This window comes from Aulostomus chinensis, chromosome 23 (genome assembly GCF_037954235.1).
Source record: "Aulostomus chinensis isolate RoL2024-O1b breed Wild chromosome 23, RoL_Achi_v1.0, whole genome shotgun sequence".
NCBI classification, from domain to species: domain Eukaryota; kingdom Metazoa; phylum Chordata; class Actinopteri; order Syngnathiformes; family Aulostomidae; genus Aulostomus; species Aulostomus chinensis.
The window spans coordinates 7,344,821-7,364,124 of record NC_141342.1 but is presented as its reverse complement, the minus strand read 5'-3'; the positions used below and the strand labels follow the sequence as shown (position 1 = coordinate 7,364,124).

Here is a 19,304-nt window from a genome sequence, read left to right as displayed (position 1 = left end):
TCTCAAACAACTACAACAAAACCTTGGTTTAATTATTAAACCGACGGACAAGGGTTCTAAAATTGTTATACAGGACAAAACACAGTACCTAATTGAAGCCGACAGACACCTTAGGAACACGCTGCATTATCAACCCCTGGAGAAACCCCTACAAACAGAAACCCAACATCAGCTGCACCTTATCATAGAAGACCTATATAAACAGAAATTCATTTCACATAAACAAAAAACTTACCTCAAAGGTCCAGCTCTCCCGCGTCCGAGGAAATTCTACCTCCCACCAAAAATACACAAAGACCCAGAGACCTGGACAGCTCCACATCAGATTCCACCTGGTAGACCCATCGTTTCTGACTGTGGGAGCGAATCTTATCGGATCGCAGAATATATCGACTCCCACATAAATCCTCTCTCAGAAACATGGCAGCTATATCAAAGACACATATAATTTCTTGGAAAAGATCAGTTCGATCGAAGTTCCTCCTGACACACTACTCTTCTCAATCGATGTGGACTCACTGTATACCAACATCGATACCAATCTAGGACTCCACGCAGTTAGGGAGGTCTTTTCCAGACTTCCGGATCCCTCTCGTCCAGATGATGCTCTCCTGGAACTGTTGGAAGTCAGTCTTAAGAAGAATGACTTCATCTTCAACTCTTCCTCTTACCTCCAGGTCCACGGGACAGCGATGGGGAAGAAGTTTGCACCCGCGTATGCCAACATATATATGGCGGAATGGGAGAGGACGGCATTCTTGAAGTGCTCTAAACTCCCCATTCTCTACCTAAGATATCTGGATGATATATTCAGTATTTGGAGTCATTCCCGTGAGGATTTTAATCATTTTTTTTTACATCTTGAATGAGCATCATAACACGATTAAACTGAAGGCCAGTGTACAGACAGAGGAACTCCAGTTTTTAGACACAACGATCTTTTTTAAGAAACATAGGAACCACTGGAAACTGGCAACCTGCGTGTATTTTAAAGCCACAGACACACACGCACTCCTACACAAACACAGTTTTCATCCCCGACACACTTTTAAAGGCATTGTTAAATCCCAGTTGATAAGATTCCGCCGCTTGTTCTCAGATCAGGAGGATGTAGAAAAAGCCACAACCACTCTTTTCACGGCTTTACATCAGAGGGGCTACAGTATGTCTTTCCTGAGGGAAATCAAAGGGGAAACATTAGGCAGAACAACTGTCCCCACTTCCCAACCTACCGAAAACAGGATTATTCCTCTCATAACTACTTTTTCCTCCTCCTCTGTTACACTAACCTACAAAATGAGACGGAATTTTACCCAACTTCAAAATGACATGCCATTCTTTTCACAATTCTCCGTTATCACAGCTTACCGCAGAAACAAAAACCTCAAAGACCTTCTCGTCCATGCAGGGTTTGCTAACGAAAGGGAGATAAACAGTGTGCATTTTAGAAGACAAAATTTTATTTACAACCCCCATAGCAACAAAGGAACCCCGTTGGATGACACACTACAGTTACATTCATCCAACCTGGTTTACATCATTTTGTGCAAACATTGCCAAAAACTCTATGTGGGACAAACAAAAAACAAACTGAAAGACAGACTCTATCAACATCTATATTGTATTCGCAAAGACACCGAGACAGCTCTCCTCCATCGCCACTTCAGAGCGTATGGTGTTACCAACCTGGTCCTCTTGAGGGCACTGTCCACCACATCCCTGTCACTCCTGGAGGAGAGCAAAGAAATCAGCTTTGATACATAAGCTGGAGACCATCCATCCTCTCGGCCGAAATGAAAGACGCGATATTTAATTGTAATGTAGATGGAGACGACCTCCCTTATTTTGAATACTGTTTTTTAATCACTAAAGACCCCCCTTTTTAAACTTTCTTCAATTGAACTACAGAATGCACATCTTCACCTACCTGTTGAGATCCACTGGTGGCAGAGAGGGTATGGCTCTTGCCACCAGTCCACAAATTGCAGGATTGATTCCAGGACCAGCAATGAGGGATGACCTACAGGTCTTCCCTCCTTCAAAATAACACACTAAAGGGTTTCATATGACCTCCTCTTATTATTTTTTACAAAAAACGATCAAACGGGATACTTACGGAATGGGACGAGCCCATGCTTTTCCTCTTCTTAACAGAAGAGGAATTTTTTCTTCCCCTAACCCTAATCAGGGTTAGGGTTAGGTTTTAGGGTTTTTCCCACTCCCACCTAGGTGGAATTGGGAAATGCACGGTCCTTCCTGGGGGCTACGCCCACCACCCGAAGGTGGTGGGAGGGTCCCAAGATTAAGCCATAAGACCTTTCATGTGCTGGCTTTTGCCGCAACGTTTGGGCCAGACTCGCCCTTCCTCAGGCGAATGCCAGCTCCAGGTGAGTGCAGTACATGTCTGTGTCTCTCACACTCCTATCCCCTCTCAGCTGTCCCTTTCTTTTCCCTTTTTGTTCTTACCCTTTCTATACTTTCCCTTCTTGATCTTAATTTCTACCTTCCCTTCCTGTCCTCTTGGTTTCTAATTTACTTGTGTTCCTTTCCTCTTCTTTGAGTTGACTTATTTAGTTTTATTATTCTCTGACTTGAGTTTGTGTTTCTCTTTCTTGAGTTTAGGCTTAAGGGTTTTAGGGTGAGGGTTGGTTAAACCCCAAACCCTTATCCTAACCCTAACCCTAATCAGGGTTAGGGGAAGGGTAAAATCTCCTCTCCATCCAGGAGAGGAAAAGTACGGGCACGTATAATCAGATAGATGTCCTCCAATAGATCTTTTTATTAAAAAAGATAAAATTTGAAATCATTTAAAAAGAGAATAAAATAACCTATGTCTCCACAAAGACAGGTCGGGTGATCCTAAATGGGCAGAGGGCTATACATGGATTTGAATCCCCTGGTGTTGGACATCAAGGTCAAGAGGCAACACCACTCAATCATCTGTAAGTCTAAAAAGAAAATGTATAGATTCTATTTGTAGGGAAATATAAAAACTTTTTTTTAAAAAGGGAGAGGGAGGTTTTCTTCTTAAATCTAAAAGTTTTGAAAGAACTACAATCCCAGCGTTCATTAAGACCCAAAGGGTGGATTGTGTTCAATTTTTGGATGAGAGCCGATTCAGAAGCTCTCCTACTTCGGTTTGAAAAGGAAGAGGTGGACAGTGCCCCCATGAGGGTCAAATTAGTCACACCATGTTCCCTAAAATGACAGTGAATGAGCGCTGTCTCCGTATGCCTTTTAATGTGATAGACATGTTGTTTTAGTCTATCCTTTAATTTGTTTTTTGTTTGCCCTACATAAATTTTTTTACAGTGGCTGCACTGGATCACATATACCAGGTTGGAAGACTTGGGACTCAATGTGTGGTCCAATGGGGCTCCCCTTTTGCTGTGTTCATTATAAATGAACTTTGCCCTCCTGAAAAAGGGATGTGTAGATCTCGGGGTTTCTGAGAATGCCGCATGGACCAGGAGATCCTTGAGGTTTTTATTTCTCTTATATGCTAAAATGACTGATGAACAGGAGAAAAAAGGCAATGTATTCTGCAATTGAATGAAATGTTTTTTCATCCTATAGGTGAGACGTCGAGTCGGAGAGGAGAATGTGGATGCCAGAGGGATGATTTTCCTAGTGGTGGGCTGGGGCAAGGAGGCCCCTGTTTTGTTCCACACCTCCCTCTTGATGTCTCGTAGAAGGGTTCTACTATATCCTCTCTTCCGTAAGGCCCCAAAGAGGATAGAAGTGGCCCTTTCAGCATCCGCCAGCTCAGAGCAAAGGCGGCAATATCTTATGAGCTGGGACTTAATGATACCCTTAAAGGTGTGTTTAGGATGATAACTGGTCTTATGTAACAATGCGTGGGTGTCAGTATCTTTGAAATATACTCGTGTCCTCAGATTCCAATGGCCTATGTCTTTTTTATAAAAGACTGTTGTGTCCAAAAATTCCAACTCATCTTCTTGTACATTGGCCTTAAGGTTGATGGTGGTGTGGTGTTCATTGAGGATGTTAAAGAAGTTCCAGAAGTCCTCCCAAGAGTAGCTCCAGACCCCGAAGATGTCGTCCAGGTACCTGACACATACAATGGGCAGCTTGTCACATTTTACAAAGACAGTCCTCTCCCATTCTGCCATATATATGTCGGCATAGGCTGGAGCAAATTTTTTGCCCATGGCTGTACCATGGACCTGGAGGTAGTATGAGGCACCAAACTGGAAGTCGTTCCTCGTCAGGCTGATCTCCAACAGCTCAAGAAGAGCCTCATCGGGTCGAGTAGGATCTGGAAACCTGTCGAAGATAGCCCTCGTCGCTTGTAGGCCAAGAGTGGTGTTAATGTTTGTGTAGAGGGAGTCCACATCAATGGAAAAAAGGAGAGACCCTGGAGGAATCTGGACTGAGTGAATCTTTTTGATAAAATCATAGGTATCCTTCACATAGCTGTTATGTTTGTGGGAGAGTGGGTTTATAAAGAGTCAATAAATTCCGAGACCCTGTATGACTCACTCCCACAGTCGGATACTATTGGTCTCCCTGGAGGAATCTGGGAAGGGACTGTCCAAGTGGTCGGATCCTTATGGATTTTTGGAAGTAAATAGAATTTACGTGGGCGTGGCAGATCTGGTCCCACCAGGTAGGTACGCTGTTTGTGTGAGATGAATTTTTGTGCGTACATACGGTCTATGATCCCACGTAACTGTATTTGGGTTTGTGTTTGTAGTGGCTGGGTCAGAAGTTTGTAGTGCTGTTGGTTTGAGAGGTGACGCTGAGCTTCTATAAGGTACTGTGTTTTGTCTAATAACACAATTTTGGATCCCTTGTCTGCCGGTTTAATGATGAGATCAATATTGTTTTTCAGCTTCTTCAAAGCATCCTTTTCCAGGGAAGTCAAATTTGATCTTCTGACATTCGCTGTGGTGAGGTCTTCAACCATCAAGTTATCCTGGTCGATAAGTTGGGATATTTCGGCAGGAATATTCTTCTGGGGGGTTCCCAAAGAGAAGGCTCAACGAATCGCCTCTTTGAACCAATAGCAGAATCTTTAAAATGCCATGTCAGTTTCAGTCTCCTGTGATAGTCGTAAACATCTCTCCTCAAGTTGTTTTTATCAATCCTAGAGGGAGTGGGGATAAAAAAGAGGCCCTTTTCCAAAAGGCTGTGTTCTGCAGCACTTAAAACATGGGAGAGGGAGAGGTTAAGGATATTATTATCCTTCTGGTCAGGAGTTCCTGTACCCTCCCTACTCAGTTTAACTGAGACAACCATGAGGCCAGGATGGAATCTGCTGTGGAAGCTGTCCAGTGAACCATGTCCGACTCTGTAATAAAGAGGTCATTGTCAATGCCTTTGAGAACTCTGTACTTTATTGTTAGAAATTGATTGATTTGTGTTGCCAAATCGTGAAACTGGATTCCTTTTCTGTACGAGACCTGTAGAAGCGCAAAGAAAATGGCTGCATTAGGAAACATTTTTTTCAGTACCGCATTGATTTGTTGGTACTGTTTTTTTACGGTTTCCAGTAAGTGATTTTGAAGTATGTTATTGATGCCCACCGATAAGATGATTTTGTGTATTTGGACAAGGTGGTAGTTTCTTTAGAATGCCTGTCATATGATGGATCTGTGCTCCTGGGAAACTGTCAGTTTGTAATGTTGGATTTTCAAAATGGGGGATGCGGGCTAGACTGGAGTCCCCCATAATGATAAAGGGTGAGTGTACCTCCAAATTCCATTTAGCGATTTTCTAAGTATTTAGGTTAGGATGAGGAATAAGAACAGGAGAGAGGTTAGGGTTAGGGATGAGGGAGAGGGAGTGGTTAGGGTTAGGGATGGGGATAGGGAAGCGGTTAGGATCAGGTAGAGTTTCAGGGGATGGATTTAGGTTAGGATTAGAGGTAAAAGGTCAGGACAGAGTTCAGAGTAGAAACTGAGGGAGAGTTCAGAGAAGAGGATGAGATGAGGGTAGCAGATTTTTTGGAGGTAGATGGATTCAAACTAGAATTTTGGGATCCTCCAACTATCATGGTCTGTCTTTGTCCGGAAAGAGCTGGGTTCTGGTCAATCAGAGCAGGTTTCCCACTCTGTCCACCAGAGGGGGCAAAAGCAGCCAAGAGTCCACCATGTGGTTGTATTGTTGGAGGGAGCGGAGGCCAGTCACCTGGATGTGAATCAACCTCCAAGGGTAATCAACCTCCAAGGGTAAGTATGTGGATTGTGATTGAATGATTTCTCTGAACCTCGTTTTGGTTTCTGATTTTAATCTGTTTTTGTATCTGATGGAAGCGAAATACATTGCTTTATCAGCTGCCTGTGTATCAAGCTCTGGTAAGTCTGTGAAATGATGTGATCATAATGACGCTGCAATATTTGCATTTTATTAGACATCCATTGATTTGTATTTAATTTTATTTTTTGTGTGGTCTCTTCATTAGGAGAGGAGGGCTTGATGAAGGAGGTGAGTTTCATCACCTGCCTCGTCATTCCACTAGGGAACGTCTCACCTGTCAAGGATTCTTCAATGACCCCCGCATGGTGAATTGCTTGAATTAATTTGAAGTAGGTTTTTGTTGTTGTTACTGGTGGATTGATCCGTGGATGTGATCCCATGTTTTTCTCTAGGTGTTTATGATGTTTTATCGGTTTCATAATGAAATAATTAAAAACAGGGAATACATTTTAACCAATAAGGAATAAGGGGGGGGGGATTCTGATTCAACCCTCTTCAAGAACCCTTTTGATTGTTTAATTTTTTAGAGGGGCCGATATTTGTAATGTCTTTCTATTATCAAAGTACTTATTATCATTTGTTGTTAATAGGAGATATCTTTTGTCTACATCTGTAGGCAAATGCTCCAGAAGTGATCAGTCTTCAAAGGGTCTTTATAAAGGGGATATCTTCAATGGACAAGAATAAGACAAAATGGTAAACCAGGATACCCTTTGTGCTCAACACTAATATTACCACAGCAGATTGTGTGTTCATCACACGTCACACCACTGCAAATTGGCTAATTCGCTTTGTGTTTTCACTGCAAACCACACACACTCGTGCTTAAATCAGATCTAAGAGGGCCAAGGGGCTGCCCAGTTGTGGGAAATGATGTCTGTTTTTTTGTCCCTAAAGTTTCCCCTGTTTAAACCCTAAAAAGGATGAATATTTGAAGAACAATGGATTACTGTGCTTCCTGCAGGTGAGGCACAGCTAATCCATAAAAAAGGGGCATGGAGATCCGTGATCACCCAAAAGAACAAATGAATAAAAAGTTGTTGTTGTTGTTGTAGGATGGAACAGAAATCTGTTTCCATACCAGGTAAGAAAAGAGAGGAAGAAAGAACAAATACCAGCCTTAAGAAAGGCTTTTTACCAGTCTTAAAAAAGACTTTTACGGTAAGTGGTCAGCAAGGGGGCGGTAGCCAGACTCTCAGCACTTTGCCCCCTACAGGTCAAAAGTGCACCGCCAATGAAGGTCAAAATAGGGGCTTATTCGACAATAACTCTGCCCCCTTTGCTCCAATCAACTTGAAACTTTCACTAATCACTCCGCCGACCATGAGAACCCTAACCCAGAAATCCTAACCCTGGTGGAAGAAAGAATCCCTCCAGATACCCTTTTTGACTCTGGGGGGACTTGCCGTGGATAACTCCAATTCTTTCCGTCCGAATCAGGGGTCTAAGGTGGAGCGAGAAACAACTACCACAGCGGAAATTCATATACGAATAAAAAACGAGAGGAGGTGGTGATCCCTGGGGACACTGCGATGTCGACCCCACCACTAGGGGGGCACGGACTAAATTTACTTCGCTTACCACTCCGTTGACCAATGTGGCGGTATTGATGGAGGACCGACTGTCCTGTTCGTTTTCGGACGCTGTAACTCCGCGGAGTCCTCCGACCTCCTCTCCTGTCCACCTACAGTCTGTCTGTTTAAGACAAAACGAAAATACAGTCGGAGCGTGCGGTGCCCCAGAGCGGAGATGGCGTCGTTCGGTCCCCGGAGCTCCCCAGGTCCCCTCGGAGCCCACCTGGTGGAGAACAATGTATAACACCATACTTACCTCCAGTTGCTGCTTTGCCGACTACCCTTGCTGGCCCATCCGACTCGGAGGTCCCGCATAGAACGGGAATGCTGGGAACGGGCCACTCGACACAGTACATTTGGCAACAAACACGCTAATACTAACCTCAGTGGAACCAATTAAAGCCCCGTCTCACGAGAAACACCGGGACTTGACGTCAGATTTAAATCCCTTGAGTTGAGTAAAGTTTACGGACACCATGGGAGAGTCGGAAAGCGCAGTGTCGCCAATACAAACAGGCCTCCAAGCTCCTACATACAGGAAAATACCCACGTATCATGAACGAACTTTCCAAAAAATTGCGAGATGGCATTTGGAGGTTACGGATCCTTTTTTAATATTGGGAGACTCAAACCTGGCTCGGATCCCTCACTTTGATGTGCCCACTCTTCGAGTAGATAGCACAGATCCATCATCTAACAGGGGTCCTTAAGAAACTTCCTCCAAACCCAGATACCCACAAGGTGGTCTTCGCAGTAGGTCTAAATAGCTCCGTCCTGGCCTCCTGGTTGGCGCAGTTAAACTGAGGAGGGAGGGTACAGGATCTCCTGACTGAGAGGAGGGGAACATCCTCAACCTCTCCCTCTCTTATGTATTGTCTACAATAGAGCAGAGGGTGGAGCAGAGCTCCTCTTCAGGGCAGGAAATTTGTGGAGCCTTCCCTTTGGGAGCCTCCTTAGAGCTCAATCCCTGGTGAGGTGATGGACTTAATGGAGCAGGACAATCTCCTTCTGAATGATCTTTCCTTCTGCAAATCCAAACCCAACTTGACCTCAGCGGAGCAGAATGCACTAAGGCAATTAAGGAAAAATAATGATCTGGTCATCTAACCCGCCGATAAAGGTTCCAAAATAGTTATAAATAGCAACTACATGCCATCATAGAGGATCTATATACGCAAAAGTTCATCTCTCATAAACAAATGACTGACCTTTCAGGACCATCTATACCACGCCCACGGAGGTTTTACCTCCTTCCTAAAATACATAAGGATCCCGCGACGTGGACGATCCCCTCCCAGATTCCACCGGGGAGGCCAATTGTCTCCGACTGTGGGAGTGTGTCATGCCGGGTAGCTGAGTATATAGATGCTTTTATTAACCCTCTCTCTCAACAACACCCAAGTTATGTTAAAGACACTTATGATTTTATTAATACGGTCTGTTCTGTCCAGATTCCTCCAAACTCACTTCTCTTCTCTATCGATGTGGAGTCACTTTACACCAATATTGACACCACACTGGGCCTGCGAGCAGTGAAGGACATGTTCGGCAGATTTCCCGACTCTTCCCGACTTGATGCTGCCTTGCTGCAGCTCTTGGAGATCAGTCTTACCAAAAATGATTTTCAATTTGACTCCGCCCACTACCTCCAGATCCATGGCACAGCTATGGGCAAAAAGTTTGCCCCAGCCTATGCCAATATCTATATGGCGGAGTGGGAGAGGACTGTTTTTCTGAAATGTCAGAAACTCCCAGGGATGTACTATAGATACCTTAATGACATCTTCGGCGTCTGGAGCCACTCCCGAGAGGACTTCCAGCGTTTCTTCGACACCCTGAACAACCACCATACCACCATTAAGCTCAAGGCAAATATACAAGAGGAGGCATTGGAATTTCTGGACACAAAAATTTACTTTCAAAAACACACCCAATATTTAGCTACCCGAGTGTACTTCAAACCCACAGACACACATGCACTACTACATAGAAGCAGTTTTCACCCTAAACATACATTTTGATGCAACATACAACTGATTAGATACCGTCGTCTCTGCTCGGATCCTGCAGATGCCGAAAGAGCCACCTCTATCCTCTTCGGGGTCCTGCAGAGAAGAGGATATAGTAGATTTTTCCTTCGAGGAATAAAACGGGAAGTTGGAGTCGGACCTGGGGATCTTCTGCCTCAACGTACCATCAAGAGGGTCATTCCTCTGGTTTCCACCTTCTCTTCTCCGTCACTGCAATTGACCCATAAAATGAGGCAAAATTTTACTCAATTATAGAGTAAAATGCCGCTCCTTGAAGATTACTCCATCGTCAACAGCCTAAAAAAGGAACAAAAATCTAAGATCTCCTGGTGCATGCTGCTCTTTTAAAGCAAGATGGCGAGACAGAACAAAACTACTTTCAAAGAGAGAGATTTGTTTTTAATTCATACAGTAAGAAGGGAGCACCATTAGATGCAACATTGGGTCTGGAATCATCCAATTTAGTATATTTAATTTACTGTAAACATTGTGGGAAAATATATGTGGGACAAACAAAAAATAGATTAAAGGATCGACTTAAACAACATTTAGATCGCATACAAAAACCTACTGAGACAGCTCTCCTCCATCGCCATTTGAGGGAACATGGCATAGCTCATCTTGCCCTCATGGGGGCAGTGTCCACCACATCCCTGACAGCTCGCAGAAGGACGGCCAAGGAGTCTGCTCTTTTCCTGAAATTGGAGACAATCCACCCTCAGGGCTTAAATGAGCGCTGCGATATATAGTTGACACACACACAGTGTATGAAAAAAATCTCCTTGAGGATTTCCTTATATATATATATATATATATATATATATATATATATATATATATATAATTTTTTTTTTTTAATAATAGAGAATTGACCCACAAAGGAACTCAGAGTGGGCTTTGGACTTTCCCCCTGACCTTCAGGTGTTCGATTCCAGTGATGGCCTTTTTACTCACTGGACTTATTAGCATTAGCCTGAATTTATAGAGCATCAACAATTTGATGGCTTCTTTTTGCAAAGACATTTCTTACCTGGAATCGAAGAGAAGACATTTACTGTCGGTTGGATGTGCCCGTGCTTGTCCTCTAATGGTTAAAAACACTTTTTCAAGAAAGGGGAATATTTAAATGGGTTTGGGTTAAAATTGGGTAAATTTCATGATAATAAAAAATATATTTCATAGATTGGGTTTTTATTAAAATTTAAAATAACATAATACAGGCGGGGTTCACCCTGGACAGGTCACCAGTCCATCACAGGGCCAACACATAGAGACAGACAACCATTCACACTCACAGTCACACCTACAGTCAATTTAGAGTATCAATCAGCCTCGTCCTCTCTAGATGTCTTTGGACTGTGGGAGGAAGCTGGAGTACCAGAGAGAACCCACACAGGAACAGGGAGAACATGGAGACTCACACAGAAAGATCCCGCACCCGAGCCGGGACTGGAACCCAGAACCTTCTTGCTGTGAGGCCACAGTGCTGACCACTGCACCACCGTGCAGCCCTCTAATATACAAATTAATGGACATATTGAGGATCACTATTCACATACATAAGGGGTATTATTCACTGTTTAAAATTGGATAACTTACATGGATAAAGACAAGGGCTTAAAAATTTTTATAAATACAAAAAGAGGTTGAGTTTATACAGAGGAAAGTCACCGAGGAAGCTCATTTCAACTCAGCCCTTCGAAGAGAGCAGACCCATCGCTCCTCATAGCCAATTCAAGCAAGCCAGCTGTTTGTGCTTTTTTAGGGTGCTTGGCCTGAAGAAGAGCCACAGAGACTCAAACCGTTGCCATTTTTTAGCACACTCTTCTTTAGTTGACTGGTCTTTTGTTATTTAATCGCAAATTTTACATTTTTGTTTTTTATTACAATAAGGGGAAATTAACCCATTCCTTTGCTTTTTTTTTTGGAAAGAGTTTTTTGTTATAGTTTGCAGACTTTTGTTTCATTTATTTGATTGGGTTTAAAACCAGGGGGATTAACACATTCCTTTCCTTCATTTTGGAAAGCGTTTTCAGTTCATTAAGATATTCGGACACATTTAATTAAATTCATTTTATTTTATACATATAATCAAAACATAAATGAAGAAGTTCATCACAACAACTTACAAACAAACAACATGGAGGACGGGTGGACCACGGTGCGTTATGGCAGGAGACGCCAGCGTGCTTGTCGGCCTCCAAGGGACTGGGGGGATGGTTGGGCAGGGGGGATGGAACGTGCACGCTCCTTCTCGGGGAGAAGGAGGAATCAGTTCCCCTACCCTAACCCTAACCCGACAGGACGGTACGGACGGCCCACAGGTTGGATGGACCGTGCTCCATCCTTCCCCATCTGTGGAGGAAATCCTTTTTCTGCCCCTAACCCTAAACCCTAACCAAATTCTAAGAAACCCAAATAAAAAACAGAGGGGGAAAAGTATAAAAGGGAGGTTTAGATGAGGAGAGTAGATAGGTGTGACTCTAGAAAGTCTATAGAAACTATATAAGAAAAGCAAGAAGGAAAAGTAAGAGGGAAAAGGAAAGAGGATAAGAAGGGGAGCCCAGGGATCAGAGAGTGAGAGATGCCAAGTCGGCGCCACTCTCTCCAAGTTACAGGCATCGCCTGAAGAAGGCCTAATTGGCTGAAACGTCACTGCAAGCCTGTTGCTAATTTAACAGCCAATGTGGTTAATTTCTTTAAACTCCACCACCTTCGGGTGGTGGACCCAGCCCCCAGGAAGGACCATGCACCAGGCTGCCTCCCACTAGTTGGGGGCAGACCCTAACTCCTAAAACCTAACCCTAACAAACTAAATCTCATCAATTTAAAAGTAATGAACTCTCCCTCTCTCCCCTTTTTTTTGGGATGGATTGGTGCAATCGGCTCTGACCACTAGGGGTGGCTGGATGGAGTGTGCCTGGGTCCCGTGGCCTTCTTGGGTCGCGGTTCCCCAAACCCCTCTTTTCCTAACCAAGGGGGGTAGTGAGAAGGAGGGGAAGAGAAGGACAGAAGAGGAAATAATAGTTAAACTCAAGAAAGAGAAAAATAGAAAACTCAAGTAAGAGAAAATATGAAATTAAATCAAACTCAAAAAAGAGAAACTCAAGTAAGAGAATAATAAGTGAAACTCAAAAAAGAGGAAAGGAACATAATCAAATTGGAAACCAAGAGGATAGGAAGGGAAGGGAGAAATTAAGAACAAAAAGGGAAAGTATAAAAAGGGTAAGAACAGAAAGGTAAAAAGAAAGGGACAGCTCAAAGGGGATAGAAGTGTGAGAGACACGGACATGTACCGCACTTACCTACCCTGGCTCTGCCTGAGGAAGGATTAATTCGGCCGAAACGTTGCTGCAATAGCCAGCCTTTTAAAGGCCTTATGGCCTAATTTTTGGACCCATAGCCCCCAGGAAGGACCATGCACTCCCACTTCCCACCTTGGTGGGGGTGGGCTAACCCTACAACCTAAGTTCAAAAGGGAAAGGTGAAGAGCCACATGGCCTAATGAGGCTAAGGGGAAGGTAAAAGCAAGGTCAAGCTAAAGTAAGTAGAAGGGAGAAGTTGGGTATGGAAAATGAAAGAAGTTAAAGAAAACTCTCAGCAGTCATAATTGTAAGGACAAAAAGGAACTGGACACAACAGAAGAGAGGTTAAGCGATAAATAGGAATTTAATGACATTGCAAAAGGCAGAATATTACAAAATTAAGGACCAAAACAGGAAAGGGGAGATAAAGACAGGTTGAGGAAGATTGGGAATTGGAAACTCCAATTTGACACCAAAAATGTAATTAGGTAAGGGACAAATACAAATTATACACCAAAAGGGGAAATACCTTAAAGGACAATCATGGCATGAACAATACAAAAATGTAATTCAAAAAACAAAAAACAGGTATAGGAAAGGATGAGGTAAAGAGGGAAAAGGGAATAAAAGGAAGTGCTGGTGGGACTTAGCTTAGCTTGTGCCACTCATTTTTTAATCAGCTTAAGGAAATCTGAAAAGAGCCAAACCGTTATGCAAGGCTGATCAATGTCATGGCTATGGGCCTAATGTTTTTTTAAACACCCACCATCTTAGGGTGGTGGAAGTTATATTGTTTTGGTCCAACTTTCTGAGCACTAATGGTATATTGGCTGATCGACAGGGTGTGGTTCAAGTTCAACCTGCTGCTGCTGAACATGGAAAATTAAACACACACCTGAGGCTTCCTGGTTAAAGTTCAAACTCACATTTGCTTCCCTCGCGATTTCTGTCAGATCAAGGTACGCGTTGTTGTCTTTTGTAGCTAATTTTTCAAGTCGAAGTTAAGTACAAGACCTATTTATTCCTTAAAGGGGACATCAAGGACAAGATCAAGAGAAGAAAAATGTCTACACCAAGGTAAAGTGTGATTGGAAGTTGCTGCCGTACAGAAGAATGAAAGTCCATTACAATTGTCAAGTTAGAGTGCACGTGTATTTTAAACTTTCCTAAATAGCCAACAATTTAACTGCTCTGTATATGGAGAAACCTTTGACCTTACTGGTATCTTACTTTCTAATTTTGTGATGTGTTAAGTATTATTACACTGTTGAATCTTCTTGTTTGCTTTTTATCTCCTATTTGATCTTTAAAGTCCCTCTCTCATAAAAAATATGTTGGCGCGTCCGTCTTTGTGACGACAGCCTTGAGTTGAATGCAGTAACTTACCTGGCCACTTATTTAATTGTCTTTAATACCACAATGGTTATCAAAGGTCATTAATCAAGGTCTCATTGACCTCACGTGTAGGTGACACATGTTTTGTTCTTACTAAAACAATGACATTACAGAATATCCCCAGTTTTGGTGGTGGTGAAAGAAATCGCATTGAACCAAGTAGGCCAGTTTGTGAAACAAGACAAAATCCGCCCATCTATCAATGATATTATTAGTTATTCTCTATGTAATTATTCTATTCCAATTGTAAGGGTTTTATTGTTGTAATTATTGCTGTTTTTCAGTACAATGTCAGACACATAAAGGGATCTTTAAAATGATATATTTGATATACTGTGTATAAGACAATAATACTTTGACATAACTCCATAGATCACATCTTGGCCTACCTTCATCACAGCTACACAAATTTCAAAACTTTTTTCCATCATATTGAATTGATTCGCCCCAAATTGTAGCCTCTTTCTTGGTGTATACAGTCCTCCACCAAGGTTGAGTGGAAAACTGCCTAGATGCCTAATCAGTATCAGAATTTGATACGAGCCTGGACACACCTTGTTATATTGCAGTTATTGTCCCAGTAGACTAGTGATGTTTCTTTAAACAGCATCCGTGTCAAACGGCCTTTTTATTGGCTCATAGTCTATATGACCATTTCATGACCAGGTCATCTAAATGAAGATCAAATAGTCTAAATTGACTAAAAACACACACCTCTTTCATACAATGTTTCTATGGATGCTCAAGTTGAAATTCATAATGGAATTGTAATATGAACATTTTAATGCGAAGTTGTTTAATTACGTCACAATGAAGTTTTTCATTTTTATTTTTTGTCTAGCAGACAGAAACTGCAGGAGGTCTTGTGCCAGTACACAACAGATACCCTCATTTATATGAACAAAGTCAAAAGTTTCTGTGAAAGCTTCACTAGATGGACGCTTGAAAGGGAGACAGAGTTAATCATGATGATGGACATCCAACAAAGAGTTGATCTGAAGTCAAATCAAGAGTTCCTGGAAACTATCAAGACCATGACAACTAAAGCCAACAGGCGTGCCAAGCAAGAGATGGAGCTGGCTTCTGTGTTGAAGGACACTCTGCAAGGCCTGGAGGAACTTGACTCCTTCCTGGATGCTGTGGAGAGGTTGGCAGTCACCTCAAAGTCCATATTTAAAGAGGAGAACCGGGTGTTGAAACTGCCAGAAGGGATCACCCTTGAAGTTGTTCAATCTGTCATCACAGCTACACGACAAGCCTGCCCACTCATCATCAACTTTAAAAGGGATACATGCGCCTTCTTCCTGCCCAAACTTTCTAACATTGAAGTTCTGGCACAACGGCTGCATAACTACATTCAGATCACTCAGAAAATGTGTGAGATGTTTGAGAAAAGGTAAACTCTCTGCACAGCAAAATTCAACAAAAAAAATTATATATATATATATACACACACACAAGTTTATAGTTTTTTTCCCCCTCAGGATACAATATTTATTACAGAACAGAAACTAACAGTTTGATGTGCATCTTTCAGTGAATTTTGCCAGAAAATGACAATAGAACCTGTGGTAAACCTCGATCTGGATTTCTCTGATAATGACATTCACAGGATGCTTTGTCACATCAATGAATGTGATGAAATCAGGTGAGTACTAGCCAAGTGTTGTTGAAAACAGTGTTAATATAGAAACTAGAAAGCACTCAGAGAATGCCTACTTCCGCTCAGGAGGCTATTGGGAAACAGAATATGAACATAGTTTAATGTGTGACTCACCTCTTTTTAAGTGACAATGTTTCACCTCTCATCCAAGAAGCTTCTTCAGTTCTAAATTTCTGGTGGGAGGTGTCGGGTATACATCAACCCAGGGGGGTGGTGGCAAAAACAAGTGGTTGTAAGGCCAGAACAGTGGGCTCGTTAGGTGGTCATGTGAGTCGTTGGCCTCAGTTTCGGGTGGATACCCCTCCCAGCCCTCTTGGTAGGGTTGTTTGGGTCACCTGAGTGAAGACGTGAAAGCTGGCTGCACCTGCTGGGAGGATCTAAGGACGGCCCTGTAGATGGGTGATAGGTGGTGTCTGATGCCCCTCCTCTGTTTAAAGATGGACATTCTAGTTTGACATGAACAGCTTCTTTCACCCCTCTTTCAAACCATCTGTCCTCCCTGGCTAGAATGCGCACCTTGTGATCTTCAAAGGAGTGTCCCTTCTCCTTGAGGTGGAGGTGGACTGCTGAGTCCTGGCCTGTGGTTGTGGCTCTCCTGTGTTGCGCCATGCATTAGGGTTATAAATGCATCCACATGAAACAAATCAGCTGACTAAACTGGAGGCCTGTCGAAAGGACATAAAAATATGGATGATCCACAACTTTTATTAAACTCTGACAAAACTGAGGTGATGGTGCTGGGCCCAAAACACTCAAGGACCACCTTATCTAATGACATAGGTAGCCTGGATGGCATCACCCTGGCCCCCAGCACTACTGTAAGGAACCTAGGAGATCTTTTTGATCAGGATCCTTTCACTCCCACATAAAGCCAGGATGTGGTGTGTATAATATATTTGAACCAGTTCCAATAGACTCAAAGTATTCGATTGAAATTTGTCAAAGACATTTCCCAAGTGATACCACTTGTACTTTAATCGTTTATCCTATTGTATAAATTTATCACCTCCAAAAGTAAATAGCTTGTTTCTTGTAATATTATCTGTCCTCTCCATCCATTCATCATCCACCAATTAATTTTTGGGATACCCTGTCATGAACTTGGACACAGAAAGGTAGGACTCAAATACACGACTAAAACCGTTGGAATCAGACAAGTGGGGTTTATTTCCAGGCAGAAGTTGGTACACGGGTGAGCAATCAAACCAGGCAGAGGGATCCAAAAAGTGAGGCAAAAGGGAGGTCAAAAAACAAGCAAGGTTCAGATATCAACAAGGCTGTGACTGTGGCTGTGGAAGAGAGTGCTGGAACGTGAGTCAGGAACATCAACGAACTGGAGACACAAAGGGGGAGTATAAGCAGTGCTGATGGGGAGTGATTAGACACAGGTGCAGGAACTCAATCAGGAATCAGGTGCACACAGACGGGGAGGGGGCAGGGCAGACAGGAACCTGGAACAGAGACAGAGGTGAGAACACAAAATAAAACAGGAAGAAAAGACATGAAATGTGAGGGAAACAATAAAATACTTAACAGACAGTGGAACGTGACATACCCAGCTAACAAACGAACACACTCTGCTACATTTTAAATGTGTCATCTGTGATATATTCTGAATTAATTTCTAATTTTCTCTTGTCAGGAAGGACCACAACTTTCGGTTGGCGTTCTTACTTCCAGAGGAATCGCGTTGTCATTTCCTAACTGAGTTCAGCAAGCGGCACGCCAGGATGCTGGAGTTCCTGGATGATTTTCAGGAATGTGCAGTTCAACTAGACAGGATGAATATGGGGGCAAAGATCTCCAGCGTGGTGGGTAGCTCGATGGGGGCCATTGGAAGTGTGGTATCCATCATTGGCCTAGCGTTAATACCTGTGACAGCTGGAGCATCTCTAGCTCTAACAATGACAGGGTTAGGGCTGGGAATTACCAGTGGAGTCAATAGTGCAGTCACAGCAGTTACAGAGTTTGCAGTCAACCGTAAAAATATCTTTGAAGCCACTGAAATCTTGCAGCGCTTCATGAAGGATGTGCAGAAACTCGTGGATTGTTTGGAGAATAGCACAAGTCAAGAAGACAAGTTAGATATGGCTTTGGTCGCTGGAAAGGTTATCTGTAAAGTTGGTGTCATTGGAAAAAACATAAACACAATTCTTGATGCTGTCCCTGCTGTTAAAGCGTCGCGAATTGAAGAGATAGTGACGAGTGCCAGCAAGATGGTGGCCCAAGAGGGGAAAGCATTACGAAACGTGCCAAAGATGGCATCAGATATCCCAGATATTAGTCGGGCAGCAATCAAGGGGCCCCTTGTTGCCTCAAACTCTGTCAGGGCTGGGCTCATCACGGTTAATGCTCTCTTCATCGGCATAGATATCTTCTTTGTCGTGAATGAAAGCATCAGTTTGGCAAAAGGCAGTGAGAGTAAGAGCTCACAGTTCATTAAAGCCAGGGGTGCACTTTGGCGCTCAGAGGTCAACTCATGGCAGAAGATCAGGGATTCTTTGTGTCTGGGCCTGCAGGTATCTGAGAATAACCTAGCTGTCATAAAGAGGCCTTTTTACCCAGAGAAGGAATCATGCCCTGCACACATTAAGTAAGATGGTGACACTCCAAAAAAAAAAACAGCTTTGTCTCGTGCTGTAGCAGCTGTGCTTCTATCTATTCATCCTGATGTATATTTTGCAGATAAAAAGGCAAAATTTGAAGAAAAAAAAAAAGCCAAAATTTTACTCAGTTCAGCTTACAGTGTTTTTATAGTCCAACAGGAAGTTAGGATATTAGAGATGAGGTATGTCTGTAGTCCAACAGGAAGTGTCCCTGTCCTGGTTCCTCCTACAAGAGGAAGTCATCATCTCATCATCATCATCATCATTTGTACTGCTTTCTATTTTGCTATGTGAAGCAATGTGAGCTGCAAGTTGATTTGAGTTTGTTTCTCTCATTAGAGACTGTAAATTTAATTCATGAAATTTATACTATTCTTTTTTGCTTCATACAGTGTACAATAATGATACGTATATGATATGTTATATGATTGATACACTTGTTCTGAAGATACAATGTTAAAGCACAAAGTACATGTATTAGCAGCTTAACAGTGGTTTAAATTTTTAAC

The 19,304-nt window shown here is 42.7% G+C and overlaps 1 protein-coding gene across 1 annotated transcript; it reads left to right on the top strand.

The window, feature by feature from the left end:
• Positions 1–7,971: 7,971 nt before the first annotated feature.
• On the top strand, positions 7,972–18,832 carry apol (apolipoprotein L). The gene is made up of 7 exons (XM_086196355.1): positions 7,972–8,034; positions 9,248–9,664; positions 14,114–14,208; positions 15,368–15,920; positions 16,053–16,174; positions 17,832–18,764; positions 18,796–18,832. The coding sequence occupies exons 1-7, from the start codon at positions 7,972–7,974 to the stop codon at positions 18,830–18,832; spliced, it is 2,220 nt and encodes a 739-aa protein (XP_086052481.1).
• The last annotated feature ends 472 nt before the right edge of the window (positions 18,833–19,304 follow it).